At 44.8% G+C, this 20,947-nt stretch overlaps 1 protein-coding gene and 1 long non-coding RNA gene across 33 annotated transcripts in view; one reads left to right on the top strand and one right to left on the bottom strand.

Moving 5' to 3' along the window:
• Nucleotides 1–2,633: 2,633 nt before the first annotated feature.
• MAPK8IP3 (mitogen-activated protein kinase 8 interacting protein 3) overlaps nucleotides 2,634–20,947 on the bottom strand; it is a 71,062-nt gene continuing 52,748 nt past the window's right edge. For 28 of the 32 annotated variants that reach the window (XM_048066811.2, XM_048066758.2, XM_048066747.2 and 25 more), the window contains 15 exons: nucleotides 20,594–20,689; nucleotides 18,825–18,986; nucleotides 17,714–17,879; nucleotides 17,061–17,246; nucleotides 16,238–16,424; nucleotides 15,271–15,393; nucleotides 14,951–15,031; nucleotides 14,345–14,412; nucleotides 12,727–12,875; nucleotides 11,695–11,866; nucleotides 11,447–11,560; nucleotides 10,014–10,052; nucleotides 6,510–6,689; nucleotides 6,092–6,235; nucleotides 2,634–5,529 (listed from right to left, as the gene is read on the bottom strand). In XM_048066811.2, the coding sequence (XP_047922768.2) occupies nucleotides 5,408–5,529; nucleotides 6,092–6,235; nucleotides 6,510–6,689; nucleotides 10,014–10,052; nucleotides 11,447–11,560; nucleotides 11,695–11,866; nucleotides 12,727–12,875; nucleotides 14,345–14,412; nucleotides 14,951–15,031; nucleotides 15,271–15,393; nucleotides 16,238–16,424; nucleotides 17,061–17,246; nucleotides 17,714–17,879; nucleotides 18,825–18,986; nucleotides 20,594–20,689 (1,989 nt within the window). In that variant the 3' untranslated portion in view covers nucleotides 2,634–5,407. The remainder of the gene's footprint in view (nucleotides 5,530–6,091; nucleotides 6,236–6,509; nucleotides 6,690–10,013; nucleotides 10,053–11,446; nucleotides 11,561–11,694; nucleotides 11,867–12,726; nucleotides 12,876–14,344; nucleotides 14,413–14,950; nucleotides 15,032–15,270; nucleotides 15,394–16,237; nucleotides 16,425–17,060; nucleotides 17,247–17,713; nucleotides 17,880–18,824; nucleotides 18,987–20,593; nucleotides 20,690–20,947) is intronic. The other 4 variants (XM_048066846.2, XM_048066854.2, XM_048066734.2 and 1 more) reach the window with 2 other exon arrangements.
• Nucleotides 6,564–10,029, top strand: LOC125183147 (uncharacterized). The gene is made up of 3 exons (XR_007164417.2): nucleotides 6,564–6,674; nucleotides 9,331–9,446; nucleotides 9,562–10,029. It is a non-coding gene; the product is annotated as an uncharacterized lncRNA (long non-coding RNA).

A 20,947-nucleotide genomic window follows, 5' to 3' on the forward strand; every position in this document is an offset into this window, starting at 1 on the left:
CATTTCTAAGAAAACTTGATGTATTTCTTTCCAGTGCCTGGAGGTCGTCATGATCAGTTGAGATGCAAATGCAGAACCTTTAGTTTACCAAATACAGGCGGGGCATCAGACTCCTTTTACCCAGTGCAGAGTATCTGAGCTGCTCAAATATGATTGCAATGAACAACGTGGGAGGAACACAACTTGACTTTGGATACTGAGCTTTATTCCCAGAGCTGACTGTCCTGAGATGGGAGAATCAGTTCTGGAAGTACAAGGGCTCCAGCATTAGCTGCTACTATTTGAAGCCAATAACAAACTATCACGTATTCCAGTTGTGGTAAAAGTTGCAAAAATGCAACTCTTCAGTGCAGCGCTTAGGATTTCACTTTTTCTCACAGTGGTTGTGGCTTCTGCTGCAGTGTCAGGAGCTGTTAGGGTGCTGGGGAGTGGTTCTCGTCTGGGTGTGGTGAAGGTATCACAGAAGTTGTTCAGGTTAGTAACCTAGCTTCCTGCAGTAGTAGCTATTCGGCACTTTTGTCTGCTGCAGTAAATACTTGAGAGTTGCTGTTCTATTTGCAGCAGCATCCTAAAGTCACCAAGGAATTTACTGAAAGCAAGCAAAAACTGGACTCTGTGCCCTTTCCAGTGTGTATGGAAGGCCGGGATGGCACAGAGTAATGTGCCCACAGCTGCCAGAAGGGGGTTGTCGACAGCCAGAAGCAAATGGGTCAACATCAGCCACCTGCACTTGTATGGGGTTCCTCACCAAAGCCTCCTGAAAGTTTAAGCTGCCATGGGATGAGAGTTTTCTCATGGGTTAAAAGCTGGTCTTATGGCAAGGCACAAAAGCTGGGAAGAACTGAGCTCTCGTTCCTCTACTGTGAAAGCCCATGGCAGGAGCTGTGAAGGGTACACGCTAGTGCTGGTTCCCTGGCTTTAGAAGCAAGGGGAGCATCCAGTGGCGGAAAATCCGGTGTTGATAAATGCACAAATACTGTTACAGGCTGTGACACCTCCAGCTGCAGCTTGCTGTGGATGGAAAACAGCGTTGTTTTCTGTAGCCTCCTTAACCATGAATGCATTTGGATACAGCAAATGCAGCACAGCTCACCTATGGAGGAGGCTCCCCTCGGGCACTGCTGCTCAAGGCAGAGCTGGCTCCTGAGGTTAAAGACCTCCAGCACGACTCCTGCTGGGGCTCCTCTGCCTTTGGGAGGGCAGACCTTTCAGCCGGGATCATTGCAGGGGGTCCTCAGGTTCTCTGGGATTAACAGGTGTGTTCGGTGCTTTTGCCCCAGGGTCCCTCTGCCTGCTGCCCCTGCAGCTTTTCATGCCACTGACAGCTTCCAAAAGTTATGCTCAGCCTTGACAGCACTCCAGGACGGGGACAACAGCATGGAGACACGTCATGGAGTAAAACCAAGGGAACAAGCGTATGCTTAAAAACAGGCTCTCCCTCTCTTGCTCTCTCTAGAGAACAGCTGCTGCTCCATGGGGGAAGAAAGAATAAACTCAAAACATTTCCAGCTCCAGACTGGGCCGGAGCCACGGCAGGGCAGAGCAGGGAAATCCTGGGACATGCAGTATAGGGGACAGAGGAGCTGCCTCACCTACCTGCTTAAAGCACGCAGCACCTTGACAGCCCCTGTCAGCCAGGGCTCCTGCCCTCAGGGCCTTTTCCAAGAGCTTGTTTACTGCTTCCAAGATGCTACAGATTCACTTGGGTCCTGTAAAGCTTTGGACTCTTCCACTGGTCTTCATAGGGATTGCAGGTGGGAGGCCTCAATAGGCCACCATGGGCAGAGCAGTTAGTTACAAGGCAAGTGACTGATGTTACAAGGCAGAGCCAAACGCTCTGTTCTCAAGCTACTGCACCAAACTATTCATATGTCACTGATACTAGAGTGTACTACTGTTTACAATTTTACATGCATGCCCTAAGGATGCATAGGCAGTTAATGAGGAAGCAGACATAATTCATCATCTAATTGTTTGGGAAGCCAGCAGCAAGGATCCTACTTAATGCAGTTCACCCTGCAAACTGACAAGTGGTAATTGGCAGAGTCAGTATTCATAATCCTACTCTCAATAATTTTCATGACTTTTCTGTCACTTCTTATCTTTTACTGCTACGTATATCCTTTGAATGAATTCAACTCTAAAAAATAAATACAAACTTGTATAAATGCTGCTGGGACTAAGAGGAGCAGACAAGTGTGATAAACTTACTTTCTGAAGCGTTGAATGTCACCGATTCCTACTGCACTTTGTGAACTACCACCCTGTACTGACAGGACACTGGTAACTTGAGCGCTGAAAGCTGAGACTTGCCATATTAACCCTAGTATCTCATCTGAAGGGGACTCCACAAGGGCTGCTGTAGATAGCCAGCAGCTGAACAGTCCTTTTCTACCTTTTATTTCTGACACTGGAGAAGCTACACATTGCACTTGCCTCAAGGGCATGCGGCTTGCAGGATCAGCACCTCCTGGTCAAGTACAGTGAGTAATAAACATCTAATTTCTTGGTAATAAATTGCTAAATGGGGGAGCATTTGAGCTGCCATTCCCACCACTTAAATATCATGATGTTATTAAAGGCTGAGTAGAAATCCCAGTGCCTTTACAGGAACAAGACATACGGGCACTTGCTGATGTTAACACATTTATTACATACAGAACAGATATGGTTTGTTGTTTGATAGCATAGGGGAAAAAGCATGGGAACGTATTCATACAGCGGTCTCTTTACAGAATGCCATCTTCTGACCAAACAGCGGAGTTTACAGGCCTTAAGACACTTCTTAAAATCCTTTTGTAACATACAAGATACTTTACATACATCACAGTGGAGATATGACAGGGAAGTGTGGTGAAGCCAGTCAGTTCTCACCTTGCTGCCCAGCAGCCACCAAATACCGACAGAAGCTGACAGTAGAAGATGGTTCTACTTAGCTGTAGCTACCCCTCTTACACATGTGCTTCTCTTGGAGGAAGACATGCATCCAACTGGAAAGGAACCTGTTGCTGGAGACTCAAGACCAGTTTCCTTATGTTGCCAGGGATCAGTGGGTGACAGAAGACCGAGTCACTTTTACTGCTAAAACCAAATACAGAACAAACAGTAAGAGGTAAGAACATTGCAATTCTCTATTTTCATGTTGGAGGTTCAACAGAGCTAACGAACTGGACTTACTATGCCTTGTTTTTACCCTAAATTAGGCCAAATTATGAAATTTTCTGGGCCCTAATTAACTGTTAGATGTCTGTGGAATCTGCTATCTAAACGTCTATCTTCTTGTTAACTTAAATGCATTCTGTGCTGTGACCCAAAGAACTTGTCCTAGCAGAAAACATTTAGGGAAAGTGAACAAGAAGTCTGGCATGGTCAGCAGTACCCCAGTGAGATGTTCCTGGTGAAACGTTCCCATCCTGCATGTGGGTGGCTGTTCCAAGAATCCCTTAGCCAAAGGCAAGCCAGAGATTCCAGTGCGTTGATGGCTGGAGGACGTTGTCCAGCTGGTTTCCTACCTCTGTGAGGAGTGGTGCAGGTCCATGCATCACCAGCAGTGCTCACAGGCAGTGCAGGCACCGCTGTGGCCCTGTACTTTGGTAGTTGAGGTCTCTGTTCTCTGGATGTGTCCTCTTGGTTCCTTGCGGAGAGGAATTGTGTGCCCCTGCCTTTTCTGAACTATGGATTCAAAAAGCATTTCAGTGCTGCTGAATCAGGACAAACGTTACATGTTAGAGCTTCCCCAGTGAATACTGTGTCCCTGCAGCATACAAATAGCTGTAGACCACAAGCCTTGGGAGCAGCCCAGGTCATGGCAACAAGCGCAGGACACAGCTGGGACACATTCCCCAGAGATGGAAGTGAACATCCCTGTGAGACCGAGAGTGCTGCACAGCTCAGGAAAAACAAGACGATCACCAGGATCTTCTCAATTCATCGCTAACAACGTGCCCTTGTGGAGACAGGTCAGAAAGAAGGACAAACCATTGCCTCCACATCTGGAGCTGCCACGCTCTGAATACGGATCTTAAAACTGCTCTCCCTGACCCCAATTTTTGCTGCTTCTCCTATAAGCAGGACACACACTTACAATCCCACAGCACAGCTTACACAAGGAGGGCAGTCAAAATTTCTCTCAGGGGTTGTCATTCTTTTCAGGAGTAAGAAATGTACAGCTTTTCAAGCTACTTAATAACAAAGTCAGTCAGTGCTTGTGATGTTAGGTAAAAGATGCTGGGAGATCTGGCCTCAATTCCCTTTTCTGTGTGACCTCAGGTGACAGAGCCTGTACACCTTGACTGCATCTACACACTTCCTTAACCTGACAGCCACCGTGTGAAAACAGCCACCCCCTTCCAGCAGGGGGTCAGCAGTTCCTAGGATGGGACACATCCTTATGAGTCAAGGTAATCTCACCACGTTAATGCAGAATCCACAGTACACCTACATTATCTGCCTCACCTGTAGTTTAAAAGCCAACAAATGCTATGTAGAGACAAATTTATCCTAAACCTTTCAGGCTCATAAAAAGAATGAGCTCAAGAGTTCTTTTTTGCCTGGCATTTCTGGAAAAGGGAGTTAAAAGTATTGCTGCCTTTTCTGCTCTCAAATAAGGTTCCAGTACCTCTTTGTTACCAAAGCTTCCAAAGGCCCCACAGCCTCCACAGTCAAACACCTGCCGCCCATCGGAGGCTACCACACAATTCTCTATGGATACATACAGTCACCCAGCACACTACTGCTAAGACAACAGCAGCAGAAGAGGAGGGAGACTTTCCATCTGCTTGTATGGAGGATGTGTTCCCCACAGTAATGGCACTGCCACCTTCTCCAGCCAACCAGCAGAAGTGCTCCTTTCTATTGAAGGCTCCTTGGACCTGGCAGCTGTCAGTCTGGGGGATATTATTCTGTGCTTAAGTGTACTCTGTGCATAGTGGATAAGGTGAAAAGTCCACTGGTGAACTAGAAAGGATTTTTTCTAGTGTTGTAGGAGTTGTGATTTACCACCACTGCTTTGGTGGGGGACACCAGGGTGACATACTACTTCTCATGCAGGTGGGAGCAAGGCAACCTGCTGGACAACCACAGCCACCACCAGTCCATCTCCCCAGCCCCAGGCAAAGTCTTTGCACAGCTCTGGCTCCAAGCTTCACTTTATCAATGCGCTGCCATTTCTCTCCTTGTAGACACCAGCTCCAGAGCAGAATAACAACCCAACCACGCAGAAAGCGCACAGGCCCAAGATGAAAGCTGCAAGTTCAGAGGTTAGAAGGGGGTGACAGTCCGAGGCAGGAGCCGCTGCAGTTGTCTGGGGTCGGTTTCCAGCAGTAGGTATAATGCAGACGTTCTGTATGTACATCTTGGCATTCAGGTGGGAGGAGGGACACTTACGTTGGTAGGAAAGGAGAAATTCTCACTCAGGGATATATGATACCTGCCACACAATAATGTGGCTCCTTTCTGCCTTAGAAAGTACTGGCTTCACCTGGGTGGCATCTCCTGCGTTCTCTTCTGTCTCATCATCTTCTCCATCCCCTGAAGAGAGAAAGCAGAGTAAGAAAGGCAGGATAGAAAATCCCAAGTTGTGCTACCTTGGAATTCTTCAGAAGAGGTGATTATCACTGCTACAGTCTCTGCAGTCTGATGACAGACAGCCTGAGCGCAGACCTTCCTGTATGCCTACAGGACATTTATAACAACATGGTGTTTTTCTGAAGCAGGCCTGTATTAATGGAACAAACTATCTCTGACGGTAGGGTAAACTGCCCTTCTGTTTGGGGAAGCCAATGTCTATGACACAGCGCCCCAGACCAGCATAGGTGACCACAGTGAGACAGCAATGTTTGGAGCCAGTGGCACATATGGTTTTATTTTTTTGTTCATGCTGACTGCATGGCACTACTGGCTCAGGCAGGGGCAGTGTCTGGCAGCCTTGTGCTGTGCAAGGAAAATGCTTGCTATCTGCTCCCACAGCAGGAGGTAGGAGGAAAACAGCCTTGCTTTCCAGATGTCTCTCCCCACAGCAGTGATCCTTCTCTCTGTGATCGTAGCCCCGCACCCCTTCCCATTCCAGATGCCTCCCACTGCAGGCACTCACCGATCCGGAAATCGATGTACCCTTCTCCTCCACTCAGCACTAGGACGTTCTTCAGCTTCTGCCCCTCGGTCTCTGTGGCTGCTGTGCTGGGGTTCTCTGAAGGGCTGTCCAACACACTCCCATTCAAGGTTGCGAGGACGTTGCCTGGGTCAGGACAGATATGCCGTCAGTGCCTCTGCTCAACCCTCATGTACTTAACACACAGAAACAATTGGATAGGACAATTCCTTCTGCTGGTGAACTTCGGAAGACATTGCAGTTTAAGCTACCAACGTCTGAGCCACAGTGACATCTGCGTGGCACTGTTTGTGCTAAGAAATAGCAGGGATAAGCTTTTGCTGCAGATCAGCTCAAGCTCCTGCCACAGAATGGACAGCAGTACAAGGCCCTCATGAGGAAGGGCTGTGCTCATCCTTACCAGGCACAGAGACAAAGAACTTGACAGCATCACGGTGACCGTGGAAACAGAGTTGTGCCTGAGCCATGGAGCAGTAGGGAATAAAACTGCTGGCAGATTTGTCGCTGTTGTCATCGCCATACACGTGGATGACCCCACCAGAGCGGCTGCCCTCTCCAGAAGTGGGTGAGGTCTTGTTGGCTGGGGACAGGGAGAAGGAACATTGTTAATGATAGTTTTGGTCCCATTTACAGAAGGGGCTCAATGAAAGAGAAAACTCATGAGCCATGAAGGAAAACCTTTAAAAGTTCGAGTCTCTTTAAAGGTTTTATAGAATAGTTCAGGTGGAAGGGACTTTCAAAGATCATCAAGTCCAACTGCCTGACCACTTCAGGGCTAACCAAAAGTTAAACCATATTAATGAGGGCATTATCTCAATGCCTCTTGAGTACTGACAGCCATGGAACCTCATTAGGAAGCCTGTTCCAGTGTTTCACCACCCTTACAGTAAAGAAATTTTTCCTAATGTCCAATGTGAACCTCCCCTGGCACCGCTTTGTACTGTTCCTGCATGTCCTATCCTCAGTTACAGGGAACAGAGGCCAGCACCTCACTTTGCACTTCCCCTCGTCAGGAAGTTGCAGAGAGCAAGGAGGTCACCTCCTGGCCTCCTTTTCTCCAGGCTAGACAACTCAGGTGTCCTCAGCCTCTCCTAATAGGGGAGGCAGGCCTTCCAGCCCTTTTACCAGCTTTGTTCTCCTCCTCTGGACACTCTCTAGGACCTTAACACCCTTTTTATATCATGGAGCCCACCCAGAACTGCACACGATACTCCAGGTGGGGTTACACCAACACTAAATATAGCATGAAAATCTTTTGACCAGCTGGCTATGCTGTGTTTCATGCACAATGTGCTTTGCTCTCTTGGCTGCCAGGGCATGCTGCTGGCTCATGTGGAGCCTGCTGTCACCAGCACCCCCAGATCCCTTTCTGCTGGGCTGCTCTGCAGCCCTTCGTCTCCCAGTCTGTTCCTGTGTCTGGCATTACTCTGTCCCAGCTGCAGGACCCAGCATTTTCCTTTGTGAACTTCATGCTGTTGCTGAATGCCCAATATTCCCATCTGTCCAGATCCTTCTGCAAGGCCCCTCATCCCCCAGGGAGTCAACAGCGCCTCCCAGTTTCATATCATCAGCAAACTTGCTGAGGAAGCACTCCAGACCTGCATCCAGATCATCGATAAAAATATTGCATAGAACTGGCCCTAGAACTGAGCCTAGAATTATGTGAGGGCTGTGATGGAGGAGAACAAACACGACTATGCAGTCCCTCTCTGTTAGGCTGGTAAATCCACTCATCATAACAAACTACATTTTTCTAGTATTTGGCTACTAATGAGGTACACACCCCTGGAGGCTGTGGACAAGAGCGACGGGCATGCTAGGGAAGGCCTCTGGGGTGTTCCAGTGAAGGTCTCTTCTCTAGCAGCAATCCTGTCCAGCCTTCAGAAATCATTTCCTGTCCTAGGATCAGCCTTCGGCTTTGGTACTTGGCTGTGTAAGTGAAGATTTCCACTGTACCCATGACACATTAAGGCCTCTTAATGTACACCTGGAGAATTATTGCTATTCCGGGAATTGGTGAAGTTTTTCTGTTTATCATAAAATCACAGAATGGTTTAGGTTGGAAGGGACCTTAAAGATCATCTAGTTCCAACCCCTCTGCCCTAGGCAGGGACACCTCCCGCCAGACCAGGTTGCCCAAAGCCCCATCCAGCCTGGCCTTGAACAGGGATGGGGCATCCGCAACTTCTCTGGGAAACCTGTTCCAGTGTCTCACCACCCTGTGAGTACAGAATTTCTTCCTTTTATCTAATCTAAACCTACCCTCTTTTAGTTTAAAGCCATTACCCATTGTCCTATCATTACAATCCCTGACAATCCCCAGCTTTCCTGTAGCCCCCTTTAGGCACTGGAAGGCCACTATAAGGTCTCCCTGGAGCCTTCTCCTCTCCAGGCTGAACAACCCTAACTCCCACAGCCTGTCTTCATAGGAGAGGTGCTCCAGCCCTCTGATCATCTTTGTGGCCCTCCTCTGGACTCATTCTAATACTTTCATGGTTTCCAAGTCAAGTCCTTGCTCATGCCAAGCTCTGAGCACACAGACTGCTGAAAGCAGCCTCGGTGTCTGGCTGAAGGCCTCTCAGCCCAGTCAATGTCACAGCAGTAGAGTACGAGCCTTCCTTAGTCCTTGAGTTAGCCTTGAAGCAGATTAGCTACTCAAGCAATGAACATCAGAAAGATAGATGTTCACCACCCACAGCTTCCAAGGATTTCAAAGTCAGCTCAGAGGCCTGCATCTTTCAGGTCGGAGCTCTCAGGATGCGAATGTTTCCACTCACCAAGGAACAGAGAACAGTGCTCAGAGGTCAGGACAGGAGATGCTTTCCTTCTGCATGTACCCATATTAGTAAACCACAAATAGTATTAAAATCACACGGCTTTCACTTTCTTTCTATTTCCAGAGAGAACTGAATTGCTTAGTTAATTATCTGTAGTTCTCTATGTTGGCTTGGGCTGGATTTCAGCTGGTAAGTAGCTCAGGAACAAAGGAGATTTTTACCTAGCAAGTTCATGAACGGATGCTGAGGTAAGTACAAATATTTGGACAGAAGAATGAGAACCAATGTGTGCAGGGACAAGAATATCCCTAAGATGAAAGCTCTCTGCACACCTCTGTGCTTTGGTTTACTGTAAGCATCTACAACTGGCTCAGCTCCTCTGACTGACAGACAGGGCTGGTACTGGCATTTCAGGCTTCAAGCTCAATATCTGGCTTCTCACAGTGACCAATACCAGATGCTTTAAAAGGAAGAGAGACATGCTGATAATGTTTCTGGACAGTCACAGGAACATCCTACAATGGGAAAAAAATCCTCTTTTCTGACTGTGGAAAGGCTAAGTAAGTATAAATCTGAATGGTGAACTCAGACCCTTCCTTAACTGGCACAAAACCAAACAATCTTCAGTATTTATCCAAGTCTCTCTTGTTAAAAGTCTTGGTTGATTATCTGCAGCTGTCAGGTGCCACAGCACTTATTACCACTGGCTGGAAACTGATTGAGAGAAGCATCCTTGGAAAATGAAGGATGACCATGGAAGACCTTGGAAGAACATTCTACTCCTGCTTCTTGGAACTGACTGACTAAATCTTTACAATCTCCATCTCAGACCTGGCCTACCAGAACAAGGGAACTGATTCTGATGAAGAGTAAAGTACCTTTGACACACAGAAAAAGGAGGAATGGCTGATGAGATGGATAAAAACGGTTTTGGCTATGGGAAATGATGACATTTACATTACTGTCTCCGTTCACTTTTCTCAGATGACTAGCTTAAAATGAAAGAGTGATGAGGAAAAATGGGTGGAGAGAACTAAATGTCAGGATGGAAGGGTAGAAAAGTATGACTGCTAAGGTAAGCAGGTGCAAAAGGAGTGCAAGCTGAAGGAAGGAGGCAGTGGACTTACCCCGGAGCCCAAGAAGTTGGCCTCGGTGGAGGACTACAGCTAGGTACAGGGAGGGAGTGGGAACACACAGAGGCACAGGAAGAGATAGGTAGGATGGGAGAGAAGAAAAAGGTGGTTACTGGGAGAAAATTCAGGGAGCAACAGAAATGCATAAACTCGGAGAAACCATAACAAGAGCTACAGGTTTGATCAGCTTATACCAACACTGTTCTTGCTCGTTTTACTCTTATCGTACGAGGACAAATATAGTATCTGAGACAGAAGAGGGTCCGTGGTCACAAAGATCCATTGCTAAAGTTCCTAGGGAAAGTTTACAGCTTACCACATTTTTACAGAAACACCAAAAAATAATGCAACTGGTTTACAGCAGGGAACAAGTTTAATTCAGAATTATGACAACAGTACCAAGAAAGAATGGGATCTAATATAGGGATTCAGAAGTGAGACAGAGTTTACAATGTACAGAGGATTCTGTCACTGGCTTCCTGGTGTCAGCCCCAGGGTCTTCAGCAGCCCTAGAGGAAACAACTTCATCTCTGACTTCCAGAAAAATTACAACAGATTTGCTCCTCTTACACAAGAGCTATTTGCTTCTCAGCTTTCCTGCCACCAGTGGTGAGAAAATGTACATTTCACTGCTGTCTGTTGAAAGCAACTGCAGTCATCCTCAAATCCTACTCCCCCATTATATTTTGGAACAAATGTTCCACCAAGGAAATTAGATGCTGACTGGGAGGTACAGAACAGAATTACTGAGAGCTTCAACTTCCAGCTCTAGATATGTGCCTGTTAACTACTACTGCTAGGTCTCTTCACCAGGTTTAATTTGTGTTAGGATACTGATTTCTACTTGACTGATAAAAACTGAACCCTAATATGAGTAAACGAAGCTTTTCTGAGGTCAGCTTCTGAAAAATACTGTCATGGAGATACTTAGATGTCCACAGCAAATAAAAATTTCCAGGGAGATCTTCCTGGTGACTCAAGAGCCTCCTTTTGGAGACTTGCTACAATTTCCAAGGCTTTGTTTCTCCTTTTTTCCAGTAGCTACAAAATCAGCTCACATCAGTCTGCTCTGTCAAAAGAGAAGACCGTAGAGATGGTAGAGACATCATTGGTGCCCCAAGAAAAATATAGTTTCAACTGAACTGAAAGGAACAGTAACAAATCTCCATTTGGTTTTAAATAGGCTAAAAACATTTAACTGCACACTTAGTTCCATAATTAAGGAACAGTTAAACCAAGGGCAAGGTAACTCGTACTCAGGGCTCTTCTCTCTGAACACGGCTATGATCAACGGTGTGTAGGTTCAGAGTAAAAACATCCAGAAAATATTAGCCTGCCAGGGCCATCTGCCACACTGCACAAATAACATGCAAAAGCACTGTTCTTTTCAGGGCAACACGGAACAATCTCTGATAAAGATCACTTACTCTCAGTCAGTGGAATGGAGATGACAACACCATTCCCTGTCCCCACCCAGAGACGGTTGCCAGCAATGAGCAGAGCTGTAATCCGCACAAAGGAGAAGCCCAGTTTTCCAGTACCTAGGTAAGTGTGCATAAGAATTGTAGAGTTAGTTAAGACTGTAGGACTTTGGGCAAGGTCTTCTAATGAATTTTCATTTCTCCCTGATCTCAGTAAGCAACAGGCTATTTACTGACAGTCCCTACTGCCTCACCTAGCATTTTGCTGACATAAGGCTCGATGTCAACATCCTGCAGATGTTGATGGCTGTGAGCATGGTAAAGCCTCAGGGTGGAGTCCAGGCGGATGGAAACCCATACTCCATCTCCAATCCATGCCAGCTGTCGCACCTGGCTCTCGCGCCGAGGGTGGGCATCAAAGGACTTCTGAAATGCAAAATAGGTGGACTGGTGTGAGTTCACAAAAGATCTGCAGTTATCTGCACATATATTCTATTTTCCTCGACTGAGATTGCATGTTTGGGTTTCAAAGGCCTTGGAAGAAAATGTATTAATGCCAGAAGTTAACTACAGTATACAGAAAATCCCTTGTTTGAAATGAGGAGTCGCATGGCACAGAGTTGCAGCTCCTCAGAGAATATGTTCTTTGCAGAGCACTTTGGGAGCAGGAACATTTAGAAACCAACCACTTTCAATGTGATTGGTAGAGAAGGTAAAGACACAGCTCTAGAATTCTGAAGATCAGCAAACTGCCTTGGCTCACTGATGTGAAATTCAGTTTCAGCACTTCTTCTCTCTTTGAGCAGAATCATTCCAAGCACTGTTAAGCAGGTTTGTACTAACACCATTGTACTGAATAAATGTTTCTACCAAAATGCTCTGAATGTCTTTTTTTTTTTTAAGGCAAGTGGGACCACTGGGACTTGCTAACTATATCCATCGTTTGTGCCTCATCGCCTACAGATGGAGAAGTCTTAGACCATACATGAAGGAGAGCTGTAAAGCACAGACATACATTTGTACAGTACGTGATCCCATAGCATTAGTAAAGACAAAGAAAGTCCTCAGTTCAGACTTATCTAAAGATTTAAGCTCTGCAAAGGGAGGAAGGAATGAATACCTCTCTGGCAGATTGTGTCATAAGATGACCCAGACTGACAGTTTGACAATTTTCATCCTACAGTCAGCAATGGACAATAAAAACGTTCTGCATTTCCATAGCAGAAAGCAGCTAGAAGAATAAATACAACACAAGTATGTGCATACATACACATTTGCTCTCATACCTCAATCTGCATTGTCTTAGGTTGAATAACATGGATTTTGTTCTTGTAGCCACACCAGACTCTGTCATACACAACAGCCATACAGCGGATAGAATGGTGAGTATGACCAAGGTCCATGAGGTGGTAATTACTGAGATCCCACTGACCATCTAAGGTGAGAAAACAAGGGTGAAAAACAACGCAGCTCCTTCATGACATGTCAGTATTTAACAGAATCCTCTTGCCTTTCTATTTATATCTAGATAAACAGGCCTAGCTGATACTGAAAAGCTGACCTGGCTTATGTCTGTGAACTTCCCATCAGCCCATAAAACCACTTCAGGCACAGCCTCATTGTTACCAAGCACATGCCAATAACACACAGTTTAGTAGGCTCTCCAACTCAGGCTAATTTAAACATCCTTTGACTGTAATGAAGTAAACACCCTTCCATAACAAGTACAACAAAAACAGCAGGAGAAGAAGAAAGACAAGTTAACAAGACTATGTGGAAACCTAAAAGGAAAAGGAGCATACAGTCTTTATGGTGAGGCTCTCTCATATCACAGACAGACATCATTATTTCCCCAAAGTATCAGATCCAGGCTGAGGAATCAGATCTTCCTTCTCTTGGTCTAATTTGCTACCTAATCAGGCAGATACTTTGTCTTTTGCAGACAGATTGCCTCTAGGTGATGAAGCATTATCATATTTCTGATGGGAACATTTTGTATGTGCCAATGGTCAGGACTGAACTCAGGAGACAGGCTGAATTGAAAATTAGATTGCACAAAACCAGAAAATCTCTGCATTTCACCCTTGTTGATAAACTGCTACTCAATGAACAACTGAGTAATAAATTCTTAATATACAAATATTATTCACAATTAGCAAAATCCCATGAGCCTCAGGCTATGAATACAGCTTAAGAACTGCTGAGGTTATAGGGAAAACAAAATCTCCAACAGTGAAGAGGACAAGAAACAATTCAAAAAAGTATCTTGAAATGCCATGATTAAGGCATGTCAGGTTACTCAGACATCTTTCTCTTTTTTCACGAGAAAAGTGAAATGCCAAGTGCAATGTGAAGGCTCTATTTGTTTGGGATTTCTAGACTTCCAAAAAAATCCAGCTCTGTCTTCTGCATATGCAGAGACCAATTCCACTATTTATAGAGAGATCCATCTCACCTGGAAAGCAGCAGGCCTGTTTGTACTGCACAGGTGATCTGCTCAGGTACCGCTCATCTGAGCTGTTTGGAGCTCTCTGTGTGTGCACTGTACAGTTGATTTGCGAACGCCCAGTAACACTGATTATGGCCCAAATGCATTAATCTTATCAAACATGCCTCAAACAACTGTATGGCATACGCATTCTTAGACATGTTACATTCACTCCACATATGCTTACACAGCACATACACACACTTTTTTTCTCCCCCAGAAAACCTCAGGAAATTATGCTAAAGTACGCCTTGGGTGTTTCACAATAAGGGTTACATGTGTAAAATAGCTATGCATTTTAACCACGTGTTTGTACTCTAGCAAGCCAGCACCCTTCCTTCTTGACTAAGTAGAGCATTTAATTCATTGCTGCACTCTTGGCCAGCTTATTTTTCTTTTATTATATTGATCTTTACCTTCTCCTCGGTGGAATATGGCTAGTGTTCCATCTGCCAGAGCAACAAGGACCCTTCCCTTCACATGCCTGAAATCACAGGAAAGTAAGTACTTTTACAAAGTCTGTGGAAGTAAAGAACAATTCATTTTTAACTTCCACGCAAACCTTCTTTATATTCTGTCTACAATTCCCATTCAGTTTAGCATTTGCAGGAACATCCTGTAAAGGCAGAGGATCATTCTTACTTATGTGTAATAGGATTATCCAACAATTTCCTGTTTAGTTTAACTTCTCTTTCACACTTTAAACTCCAACAATTTCAACAAATTCCACCCAATTTACACCCTTTTGAAATTTTGCTTTTCTCTTTCCCACTTTTTTCTTCCCAATACTGCACTTGTCCTGTAGCACCTCATTCATGGTATTGGGTCAGATCTGTAATTGAACGGGATAGTGGATCAGTACAAGGCTTTCTAATAACAAAATCCTCAGGAAACTTTCCTCACAAATCGATGCACTTAGAAGTGTAAGGAAAAAGATGACTGACAAAGAACTATCACCCCACCAAAGACATCACTCAGTCACCAAACCTCCTCCTTCAGCATCCCTTGGAGTGCACACTTACACTAGACTCAGTACGGAGTCTTTCAGCTTTATTGAGTGCAGACACTTCTTCCAGTTAGACACCGCAGAGTGCACATACAGCCTGTAAGAAAGGACAAATCAGGGAGGATTAGCAGCAAGGCCCCACATCTTCAGCCTGATAGAAGTAGGACACGAATGTGCGACGTGAGGTGAAATCACAGTGTCCATGATGAGCTGAGGGCTCAGAACTAGTAATGAATCCCTACTGCAGAAATGAAAAGCAAACTAGATGTATGAGGATGAGTGGAGGCCAGAGGACAACTGAGGTGACAGAAATCTGCCAGCCTAAGGGGAACCTACCAGCCATTCTGTGCTCCCAGCCACATGGTGGGGGCAGCACTGGTGCAAGTCCCAGCAGCATCCCCATTTGATTCCTGATCTGGCAGTACCGTGCTCGACTCTGTCTTCAGCTGACCATTCTCCCTTAAGAGACAAAAGAACATTGTTAGAATTGTTTATGAACAGCAATGCACAGAATGCCCATCTGCGCTCACAGGCTGGCACTGCACAGGCAGATAAGGGCATCTGTATATACACATCACATCCATCTCTTCAGAGTTTTTCAATTGCTTGACTCCTGAACATGCAAAACTTTTTTCTCCCCCAAAGCAAATAGCCAGTGCTTTACAGCCATAGAAGTTAACTTAGTGTTTAGCAGTAATTTTCTCTGTTCAATGATTTCTCTGTTCATTTCTAACTTCAACAGAAACAACTGAGAATGACTTTCAGGAACAACTGGAACAAGGAATGACTTAGGAACGACTTTCATCCCAGATTTCCACCTTGCTCCTCAGCCCATCACATCAGACACATTTATCTTAAGAATTTTTGGGCAATGACTTTTTTCATCATCTTTACAGCACATAATTATTATTTATGCTTTCTTCATTATCTTTACAGCACATTAGAGTTACTACTGGAATAAACACATGATCATTTTCACATGTGGATCAATAAGGTCCTTCGGTAAGAACATTAAGTGCACGTGTGTTTTGGAAGATCCGTCTCAACAGCATTTCTAAATTCACACTGAGAGATCAAATATTTGCTCTTTAACAGCTGATATATAATCTGCTGCTGGCTAAACCATGTTTATTTTCATTTCGTTTCTTCCTCTCCTTATCATCTCACCTGTAATACTATTTGGACACAAAACTAAAAAAAAAGTTTGACACTTTATCAGAAGACCAGGCTTGTTCTCATAAACAGCTTACAAAAACAGAGCTGGTAAAGAACTGTACTGACACATTGGCCCCGGACAGCCTACCCATTCTGCCTAAGAGGTGCCTGCACAGGGACTGGATCCGTAAACACGTGCTCTGTGAGGGGCCCAGGCCGGGCTTGAATAGGGTCTGCTTCACTTGTACCATTCTCTGGTACCTCTGTAGCTTCTGTTGCCTCCTCTGTGGACTGGGACTGGTTGATCTTCCCATTGCAGACAGCAGCCACTTCACCTAAGAGACAAAGAACAGCGGGAGATGTACAAAGGGCTGAGGACTGAGCTGTAAGCTAGCTAAAATCAAGTTCCTTTTTTTTAATTTTTTTAATTTATCCTTCCTTGCCAGATACAATCAACCCCTGAGCTTGCATCACAGATAGCAGTTTATCCAGAGTGTTTGCTGCTCTGATGGGGAAACAGAGGTAGTTTTCAAGTAAAGCACCATCTGTGACTAGCAAAACATCAGAAGTTCTCCAAGGCTATCACTGCAGTATGGAATCAGCAAGAGCATTATTATGTTTTCCATACAGGCTTAATTGACTTAACATGAAGCCATGGTTGAGAGGAGAAGGCCACAGCTGAGAAAAGAACAGAAACAAATTTAACAGGGCAAACGTATAACCTGTCCAAAATACTCTGCTCTATTAGCCCCACAGCCAGGTTGCAGGATGGGGATCACTTGGAGAGAAAATGAGGGCTCTGAAGATAAAAGTACCAAAGGGACTTTGGTCTTCATGTACTGCATTAAGAAACTTCTTGAGATCTCTGAAGTAGTTAAGTCAGGGACAGAAGGATGCAGCTATAACACTAGAAGGTCATATGGAACTAGCTATAATTGGACTGCCAGTAAGTTTTATATCCCAGAACTCACTCTGTCCCTTGTCCAGCACAGGTGTGTCGCCACGCGAGGAACAGTTGCTTCGTGGCACATTGCAGCGGGTTGCACAGCCCACCAGAGTGATTCCTGCCAAGACACCATCTGTTCCAGATGACTCTTCAGGATTTACATCTCCCTCCAGAAAGATCTCGCCTGGAGGATAATCACTCTCACTGGCCGCTGAAGGGCAAAGAACAGATTCTCCCATGAATCTAGCAGCCACTGCTAATTTAAATGTAGCAGTACTCCTGAGATCACCATGTGGAGGGAAGACACTGATCCTCGAGGTTCAATAGCCCCATGGAGGCACCACAACAGCAGTCAACACTGTGGCGAATCCCCTCATCCCTAATGTCAACATCCAGGACAGCTACAGAGCCCTCCCAAACCTGGGCAAGGCTCACTCTTGCTCCCAAGAGACATCCTTTACATGCCAAAGGAACCACTTAATAAATGCTCAGGAGTGAAGGATCTCCACAGAAGTGTCCTACAAGAAGGCAAGATCTTGAGTTACAGTTTTGAGGGAAAATTACAGAATGCAGCAGCATCCAAGGGTTCGTTCTGAAGTGATGATGCTACATTTGTCACTCCTTAAGTGGAGAGGGTGACCTTGTGCAGCTCACAGACAGTGTGTGGACCGTACTTACCAGGGATGCTGGAGATGCAGAGCACATGAGCGTTGCAGACAGTGAACTGGTCCACTACTGTGCCAGGCTGATTGGCATCAATGATTACAACTTTACTTGTTGACAGTGTACTGGTGAGAATCCAGACACGACTGGATGTGGCATCCATTTCATGGAATTCCTTTGCCTTCAGGAGAGCAAACACACGGGCAGAATCAGTGCTCCTCTCAGATCAGACTGAGCATATTATTACTTGGCAACATTTGTGTATGCAAAGACCACAATACCAGCTCCAAAGATCCAACTCTATCCCTAGCTGGTGCAGATAAACAATATGAGCAACATAAATTGCCTTCACATTGCTGCACTTGTATCTGGAACAGTGGCCAAAAGCCTGTCTGGCTCCCTAGGGCCAGGGAAATTTGGCCATTAATTTGTCTGAGATATCTGACTAATATCACTGAACACTCACTTTGGACAGAATACCATGAAGCTGGGATGCACTCAAACTATCAGCTTAAGCATGCTGATCCCAGAAAGACTATATGTCAGCGGTGTGAGACAGCTGTGAACAACTCCACAAACCAGGAAGGATAAAATGCTGTATTATCTGTATTCTTAAGAATGGCTTGGTTCTTAAAAACAAACAAACAAACACCACAACACTAAAAAACAGAGCCAGAATACATCTCAAGAGCTTCATCTTCTGAACCAAATGAACTTACAGACTTTATTATGTCTATACTCTTCTTAAAGCTTTTTGATGATGATGGTTTTTTTTGTTTAAGTTTACAGTGATGAGGACTCCATAGTCTTCCTAGCAAACTTGTCAGTCCTTAACTGTCCTCATTATTAGCAATTTTTCAAAAATTCCAAACGTTTCAAAAGCTGAAGTTGGAAAGTTCTATCCTGGACAATTTATCCCAAATTACACAGGGTTCCTGACAGAACCATACAACGAACCTTCCCCCACAAGAAAATGTCTCAGAAATACTGCAACAGTAGCGCATGTAGAAATCACTTCTCTATATATGTAGTAAGTGTAATACAAAGGTACTGAGAAGAGAGGACATGTAAGAGATGGAATGAGAAAGAACACTGGAGAAAAGACAAGTCAATTCTCTTTACTGACCTTTTTCTTTTCAGGAGAGGTGTGGTTACTTTTATTGTTCTCGCACTCCACTTCCCGATCACAAGTGAGGGGATCACGTCCAGGATCCAGTTTCTGCCCATTCCCAGACTCCTGCTCCAAAGGTCTCCATCCCATGAGATTGACTCCAGCTGCACACCACAGCTAAACAACAGAAACAGAAATCTGAAGCAGACTGTGTAAACATACCAAACAACTAAAACATTAAGGTAGGAACAATAGATCTTGTTGATTTCTACTAGAGGACATAGTCACGCTTGATGTAGGTAAGAAAAGGGATCTCTGCAATCTAGCAAAAATCACCAAGTTTTTAACAGATGTGTCAAACATTTAAAGGAAATAAAAATAATAAATCAGGTATATAACTGAAAGCAGTCTTCTGAAATGTCCTCAGTTTTTCTGAGCATGGCATTCGTAAGTGATTGTAGCAAAGCAAGATGGAAGCTACTACTAGTCTGGGGTACAATAAGAAGCGTTATACTCAACCAAAACTGACAGTGACTGCACACCCAGTGCACTTCTGATCCTCAGTTCTCCTCCCACACTTGTACTCTTCTGTCTCCTCACATATCCTTAGCCCAAAATCAGTGCTTGTCTGATCTTAGAGACCTATTCAAGGAACTAAGCCTGCAAAAATTGTCCTAAAATCATCATAAAAAATATACTGAACAGAATATTATCTAAAGATCACATCAAACTTCTAAAAACAATTAAGAGCATTAAAATTTTTCTTACAACTTAAATATCACAATGAAGTCTAAAATCAGCACTAAATTTTGGTGAAGTTAATGGTAGACTGCTTATTTAGAAACAACTAGTTACAGCAGATAAATGTGCTACCTGCAGAGAGAGGATCACTTATTCTCAACTGCAATTCTACTGAAAACATTCTAGTATTGATTATGGTGGTTTTACCCTGCTAGGAAGCTAAACTCCACCACAACCACTCTCTCACTCCCCCTCCTCAAAGGAAAAGGGGGAGAAAATATCATGGAAAGGGCTCAGAGGTTGAGATAAGGACGGGGAGATCAATCGCCAATTATTGTCACAGGCAGAAGAGACTCAATGGAGGGAGATGAATATAATTCATTGTCTATCACTAACAAACTAGAACAGTGAGAAACTAAAAGCAAACTAAAACCACTTTCCCCCCATCCATGCTTGGCTTTGGCCAGCAGCGGGTCCCTTTTGGAGCTGGCTGAAGCTGGCTCTTATATAACACGGGGCAGCTTCTGGGCTCTGCTCCCTGCAGCCCCCCTGCTCCCAAACACTTGCCATGTAAACCCAGTGTATTGATAGATACAGCTTCACAAAAATCTTCTCTAGCTAGTTTTAGCCTTTTCACTGTTAACTTTATTCCCGGTCAAGAGTGGAACCAAAAGGAAGGATGATGAAATGTGTGATCCCCCACTGTGCTGTAGAACACATCTGCCCCAGAGCCTTATACCCTAAGGAGTCTTAACAAAAGCTTTAAATAATATAAGATGTTGCTAATATTATGTATGTCTCAAAAAAAAGCAAAACCTGTATGACAGACATGGGAGCTGGCATCCAGCATCAGCTGAGAATTATGTACGAGTGGTACTTTTCCCTACATACACTAGAAACCACCATTCCAAAAGAGGAAGCAGAAGGTGGGATTTGGAATGAACAAAAAATGCGGACTGTTGTAAAAAATGCGTATTTAGCAACCAAGTTCTGTTTATTCCATGTCCACTTCTGGACTGCAATCGTGTGCAGAGGCAACATACCTTCATGGTTGGATCCTTCTCTACTAGTGGGCGACAATATACAGGCACAGGGACATTTTTCATGCGATTATCTTCCTGACCACCATTGGGGCTCAGCTGTGGGGAAGAGGAAATGGAAAAGACAGTACCAAGGCATAACCACTAGGCTACGGCAACCGCAGTGTAACCAATATGGCAAAAACAAACTTCTTAGCCTCATGGGTGGGTGCCAATAGCAGTTGATGCTTCATCTGACATCTTGCATGAAAAAGTCCCTACAGGGATGGGAACTTGAGAGACTGTTTCTCTCACCATGATATGGTGCACGAGGTATGGTCACCTGAGGCTATCTGCTGCACTGGCGACAGACACAGG

Source organism: Anser cygnoides, chromosome 15 (assembly GCF_040182565.1).
Source record: "Anser cygnoides isolate HZ-2024a breed goose chromosome 15, Taihu_goose_T2T_genome, whole genome shotgun sequence".
Classification (NCBI taxonomy): Eukaryota; Metazoa; Chordata; class Aves; order Anseriformes; family Anatidae; genus Anser; species Anser cygnoides.